This window comes from Solanum tuberosum, unplaced genomic scaffold, assembly GCF_000226075.1.
Source record: "Solanum tuberosum cultivar DM 1-3 516 R44 unplaced genomic scaffold, SolTub_3.0 scf00079, whole genome shotgun sequence".
Taxonomy (NCBI): domain Eukaryota; kingdom Viridiplantae; phylum Streptophyta; class Magnoliopsida; order Solanales; family Solanaceae; genus Solanum; species Solanum tuberosum.
Genome location: NW_006239004.1, coordinates 1,910,333 through 1,916,899, shown reverse-complemented (window position 1 = coordinate 1,916,899; position 6,567 = coordinate 1,910,333). Strand labels below are relative to the sequence as shown.

Genomic DNA, 6,567 nt, shown 5'->3' with positions numbered 1-6,567 from the left:
TTTGAAATTTGAAAGTTGAATTTGAAATTTGAAATTTGAAATTTGAAGTTTGAAATTTGAAGTTTGAAATTGAAATTTGAATTTTGAAAACTTAAGCATTATTTATTAGCTAAAAATGTTATTGAAAAAAAATCAAATAAACTAAAAATGTTATTCAATAACATATAATTTCAATACAAATAAATAAGTATATAAAAAATAAAAAATCCCCCGTCCCGTCCCGTCCCCCCAAAACCCGTCCCATCCCATATATATAGTGGGACGGGATGGGACTTATTTTTGTCCCCCCAATCCCGGTCCCGGCAAAATCCCGCCATCCCCGTCCCCTTGCCAGCCCTAATCAAACATGAAAAAAATGGTGTTTTCTTTCATACCAAACACACCCATGGTCTTGACCCATTATATATCATTACCTGACCCGTTTTGAGCCAAGCAAATTTAGATTGGGTTAGATGTTGACCCATCACGACCCAACCCATCCAATTACCACACCTAGATGAAAGGAGCTGATCCTTTCACGTCCAAACAGAAAACATCATGCTAAATAAGAAAATGCAAAACATCAAGGAGCAAATTAGCACAACAGACGCAGTACATACAACAACATGCTCTACAGTCTTGGATAGCTTGACGCTTGCTGTCTACTAGCATAGTAACCATTTTCCAGCATATCTTTTACATGCAAATATAAATGCTCCATTCCAACTATTACACATACTGTTTAACTTATATAATGGCAGCCTACTATTGCGCTAAAATAACTCAGCCTTTCGACTTAGGGGTACACTTGCCCACATGGTCCTTGAAATGTTGCATCTCAGCCAAAACTTCATCCTTCGGCCGGTACAACATATCAATCATACGCCATATCTGTACAATCCAATCTAATGATTAGAGCCAAATTATATCATACTCAAAAATGGCAGCAACAGAAATGATTATGAACCTGTAATGTGCCGCCTCCACCAGAGGTCTCCGCATCATCAGATACACTAACAATAGTCCATGGATCACAAGCATTCCAGTGAAAGTCCACAATTTTATCCCTGGGTCAAACTCAAAAAATTCAGTTGCCAATATAGAGTAGTATGCTGTTAGTACTCATTGCTTCGTTTGTCCCATGACCCAAAACTAAGTGCCATCAAACTTTAGAAATTTATCACTATCCCCCTACCTCCTTAGAAGAAAGAGAATACAAAACAAAAATAAATAGATTAGGTAGATTGATTTATAGTCTCTGTTTTGTTTCAAGTCCAATAGGGAAAAAGAAACAAAGCCAAGAAGCAGCAACCCAGCATAAAGGGGTTCTAACCTGTGGCCAGCATGCTGGAAAAACAAGCCTGGTGGAGACTCCTCTTCATCTTCATCAGACTCGATATCAGAATCTTTTGCTGCACCAACCTGTCAAGAAAATCAACTAAAACTATAAGGAGAATTACTTGCTTATAAATAAATGAATATAGAACACATCTCAATTCATCATTCGGCTGCTGCTTTATTTGAATGTGCACCAGATACCCACTACTAATAAATACATAATAACTCATACTACCAACATCTGAGCCCTACCGGTCAACAAGGAATTTTTCAAACTTGGAACATTTTAGACTAAAGAATTATTGCCTTTATACGATAAAGTATCAAAGGCCCAACAAGCTAATAAATTTGACAAGTGATCACCCCTGTGTAAGTATATTTATAACATATCATGAGCAGATTTCATTTTGCTTCTTTTTCTGTGAAGGTATTAGTTGGAATTAAAGAATCCATCTAACATTTTAAAATGTGTACCCACTCTCCCCTCCCTTTTGCATTGCAGAATGTACAGTTATCATGTATCTTTTGCAGACAAACACTTCGCTATCCAAAGACTAGCATTGTTACAGAAGATGAAGATCACACAGCAGCATTTACAAATAAAAAAGCTTCTTTAAGAAGCTGGACTCCAGAAGAATTGTAATAATTTGAACTAGAGGAATAAGACACAAGAGAGAAGGGATAAAGGGAGAAAGAGACAAGTCTGAGGAAGTGCCAAGGACAGGAGTATCTATACCTTCTCATAGTCCCAAATATTTAAGAGACCATCCTCAGCACAGCTCCCAAACACAGAAGACCTATCCGGACACCACTGTAAATGAAAAGTCATCAGTTTAACAGCAATCTAATGCAGAGATATCAATAAACACAATTTCACTGATTAACAGAACACAGCAAATGAAATACCTGAACACAGAGAACTGCAGCTGTGTGATGTTCAAACATATGTACTGGTGATCCAACCCCATCCGAAGTCAAATTTCGCCGGTCAAATAAGCGTACCGAATTATCAGCGGACCTGAGTGACACCAGGCTAGGTAAGAAATCTGTTACTAGATAAACTACATGGAAAAAAAAAAAGCCCAAGCAGTCATGCGCACCTACATGACCACTGATGAGTTATCATTATACGAATTCATGATTTAACATTCCAGTAATGGGAAATTGGTCATTTACAAGAAAAAGAAAAGACAGTTGCAGCAGCATGCCCCATTAACAGCCCCATACATAGACTACTCTTCCTTTTTTTTCCTTTTTTTTTGGGTATGCACAGTATCCTCTTAATTTATATAATTTTACTATATAACATCTTACCCAGTTATGATAAGATTGTCATTGTGAGGATTCCAGTCGACGCAATGAAGATCAGCATCATGCGCTTTCTCAACCTGTAAAAACAGCAAAGACCAGTATCCCATTAGGTTTTTTAGATATTACTTATGAAGGATTATCGACTGAAATTTGACGATCAAGAATATCTCGAAACAACTTGATAGAAACGGCTATATGATAGATGAGAACTATATTTGGGACAAGACACCATATTGGTGCTAGAATGAGACAACCGGTTACAGATAATGACGGCAACAACACATGAATATCTAGGAAAAGCTGACACAGTCATGCTCGAAAGGTAGATATATTGGTATGAAGATAATTGGACTATGTTAAATCATCATTTGACCATTAGAATTGCAATAAGCTAACATATGCTATCTGGGAAAAGCTAAATATGGCCATGCTCAAAAGGTAGAAATTTTGGTACAAAGATTGGCTTATGTTTTAACATATGTTCAAGAGATCATCATTCGACCATTAGAATTGCATTCAAGATATATCTTCAGAAACCTGAGATGAGTTGCACATTTAGCAGTTTTGGCTCATGATATCCTACCTACTTCTATATCATTAACAATCTTTCTCAAAGATGAAATTTGCCATTAAACAATCAAGAAAGTAATCACCAGACCTTTACAGCAGGATTGTTACCAACTCGGGCATCCCATAATATGAGGCATGAATCATCACCAACACTACAGAATTCCTGGGAACTTCATGAAGGTTAAAACAAAATGTCAGTTTCAGAAGACTGGTCAGATACTTCAAAACACATTAATCTCGCAGGTCCAATGCTTATTCACCCTCTCTGCTAAGGATATCACAGAAATCAGAAGCTGTATCAAGAACAAAATGTTGATAGCAGAATCGCAGCTTATCTTTGTTCTTGTCAGTGACTCCGGAATGTTCCACATAAACATCAGACAGTAAAACTTAAAGTTTGCATTGAACAGTTGCGCTTTGATGTTTAAGTTTCACTGTCTGATGTTTATGTGGAACATTCTGGAGTCACTGACAAGAACAAAGATAAGCTACAATTCTGCTATCAATGTAATATATAATCCAAAGGGGACCAAGGAGGATGTAGCAAGAACATGAAGACAAGCAATTGGGAAGCAACAGGTGGAGCTCAGGGAATAAGACGTTTTTTTAATATTTCTCTCCCTGGATGATAACTCAGTAGAAGTGGATGATTACCAAAGAAGAACCAAGGGAAATAAGAAGAATTTACCAGCAGAAACTCTAGTAACCTGAGCCTAATTTGTAAGCCTCACTCCACCCAGACAACCTCCCTCAGGATCCAGCAAAGAAATTAAGACATTCAAGTCGACATTACCTTGAAGGACAAAACTGAACATCTTCAACAGTATCCGCATGGCCATGGAAGATACCACGTGGTCCAATAGAAGGATTATCAGCAGACTTAATTATAGAGCCACCTGATCCAGCAGACTTGGGTGCATTTGCTGCCAATGTTGAAATGTGATCTTGAATGCTCCACAAGACAACAGTTTTGTCCTTTCCTGACAGAAAATGATCTCAAATGAGGAAATACCAGAAGTGGCTAAATCACTTACAACCCACTGAATTATGATATTAAGTTCCAGACAGCATCTTAGGAGATGCAACATCAGACCAGAAGTTCATAATATGATTCTCAATACTACTAGAACAAGTAGCTTTTATGAACCTTACATATCCAAAACTGTATCGGATCAGATGAAGTCTAATTTGGTACATAAGTTGGGCAACACAAGTACCTGATTCTAAAATATAACTAGATGAGAAAATATTTTTACAATTAGACATCTAAAAAATGAGAGAACTTTAAACCTCCAGAGAGGACAAAGGGTTCCATGGGGGACAGAGCCAGAGCAAATTCTGCATTGTCCTGATGTCCACTTAATACCTGCAAAGGCATTTAATGTTTGCTTAAAAAGGTTGGTATAGCTTAAGATGCCAAATCATATTACTGGTGACAGTTGACAGGCGCTGGGATCAATTAGTAGAGCACATTCCACAAGCAAAAAAGTTATAAAATCGACCAAAGAGGTACGATGAGTGATGAACATAATGAAGATAACCCAAAATATAGACCAATCAAAAAGATTTAAGAGAGCAAGTACACAGACCAGATCTGGACGCGAAGCAGCAGCACCATAGACAGCATGCTTGTTAGGCTGAGCTTCAATGTCCCAAATGAGAACCTAAATAGATGAATAATAAGTTTGTTACCAATTAAAAAATATTGATATGCCTAAAATAGAAAAATGTCACAGTAACTTAACAAAGACTTCCACAAAACACCTTACAAAAAGAGACCACTTACTTCAGGACCATCAGTATGGGTTGCCACTATGTTTTTGTTCTGCGGGAGTTCTCTGATTCTGTTAACCTGGAGAAGGATACCAAAAAATAGTTCAAATAGAATTCCTCAATGGAGAACCAAACTGCACAATTTTTATGCAAGAAAACAAATCTCAAGTAAGTTCAACAAGTGTTTTACTTCACAGAATGCCACAAGTAACAATGCTGATTCTAGGCAAAACAGAGCATGATATACATCTCTTTTTAGATTTTTATTTTTAAATTCAAACTTTGCTTCATTCAAGTAACTCCTCTAAATAAATCACAAAACTACAAACGCAGAATCTCAACTTTACTATGAAAATACAGAAAGATATAGCATTGAAAATTGACGTGAACTAAAACCTTACACCCAAAAGAGCTAATGCCCTCAATGAGGATACAATCAAGCAATAGAAATCCAGTAGGAAATTGGCAATGCAAAAAGCATGAAGACAAGGAGTGAAAACTATTTTCCTTTTAATCTGAATAGTAGTATCAAATATAAGGTTTTCACTCTTTCATATACTAGGGATAATTTTGCATTACTTGAGCCGAGAGTCTTTTGGAAAACAACTTCGCTACCTCCAGGATGTAGGAGTAAGGTCTGCGTACACTCTACCCTCCCCAGACTCCACTTGTGTTATTACACTAGATTTGTTGTTGTAGTATAGCAGGAGAAGCATAAGAAACAATAAGCACATAGCTGAAACAATTCAACACTCTCAAGCATCAAATATTATTTATTTATCTTCATTTTAATTTAGTGGTATAGACTATTTATTTTGTATTCACTGCACATTTGAGTTCCTTGTCAAAATGATTTATTTTTTAAAAAAACATCGTGGGAGATGGATATACACCATGTAACTAGATTTGAGTGTAATTACACAGATTAAGATTGTTTGTTTGGCCAAGTAATTACTTGGTCAGCATGAAATTGTATGTATTTGAGAGGGATCAATTACACTCTAATTCTCAAGGAGGTCTGGTAAATACATCGTGTAATTACCAGATGATTTTTCAAATATATATTATGTCTTCCATTTCAAATATGAGTGGAATACTTGTTAAAAACAATTTCAAACATTTTGGATTGTTTCTTTTGCCAAGTTTTACTTGATCAGCATAAATTGGATGATTTTTCAAATTCGTTTGGCCAAGTTATTACTTTGTTAGCATCAGTGTTGTAAAAAGCGCAGAAAAGCGCGCTTAAAGCGAGAAGCGAGGTGAGGCGAGGTCCCTGCGCTTTTATTTCGTGAAGCGAGGCGACATAGAAAAGGCGCTCGCTTCTACTGTAGAAGCGAGAAGCGCAAGAAGAGCAAAAGCGTAAAAAAGCGCGCTTAATTTGAAAAAACGCTAATTAGGGTTTCTTTTTTAAAAATTGTAAGGTTTTTTTTTTAAAAAAATTTCTGAAATCCTTATGCGACTTAATATACCTCTTTCGCGACTTCAAGTTTCTTTTTTGGATTGCTGCAAGACTAAGAAGCTGCGACTGCTCTTCTTCTTTTCTTCTTCTTCTCTGCTTCTGTAAGTTCTCTTCTTCTTCTCGTCTTCTCTTCTTCT

The 6,567-nt window shown here is 36.6% G+C and overlaps 1 protein-coding gene across 2 annotated transcripts in view; it reads right to left on the bottom strand.

The window, feature by feature from the left end:
• Positions 1-541: 541 nt before the first annotated feature.
• LOC102597405 (WD-40 repeat-containing protein MSI4-like) overlaps positions 542-6,567 on the bottom strand; it is a 28,097-nt gene continuing 22,071 nt past the window's right edge. For both annotated transcript variants that reach the window (XM_006346507.2, XM_006346508.2), the window contains 11 exons: positions 4,985-5,050; positions 4,788-4,862; positions 4,489-4,564; positions 3,992-4,178; positions 3,287-3,368; positions 2,632-2,705; positions 2,224-2,335; positions 2,054-2,128; positions 1,313-1,401; positions 947-1,046; positions 542-870 (listed from right to left, as the gene is read on the bottom strand). In XM_006346507.2, the coding sequence (XP_006346569.1) occupies positions 763-870; positions 947-1,046; positions 1,313-1,401; positions 2,054-2,128; positions 2,224-2,335; positions 2,632-2,705; positions 3,287-3,368; positions 3,992-4,178; positions 4,489-4,564; positions 4,788-4,862; positions 4,985-5,050 (1,044 nt within the window). In that variant the 3' untranslated portion in view covers positions 542-762. The remainder of the gene's footprint in view (positions 871-946; positions 1,047-1,312; positions 1,402-2,053; positions 2,129-2,223; positions 2,336-2,631; positions 2,706-3,286; positions 3,369-3,991; positions 4,179-4,488; positions 4,565-4,787; positions 4,863-4,984; positions 5,051-6,567) is intronic.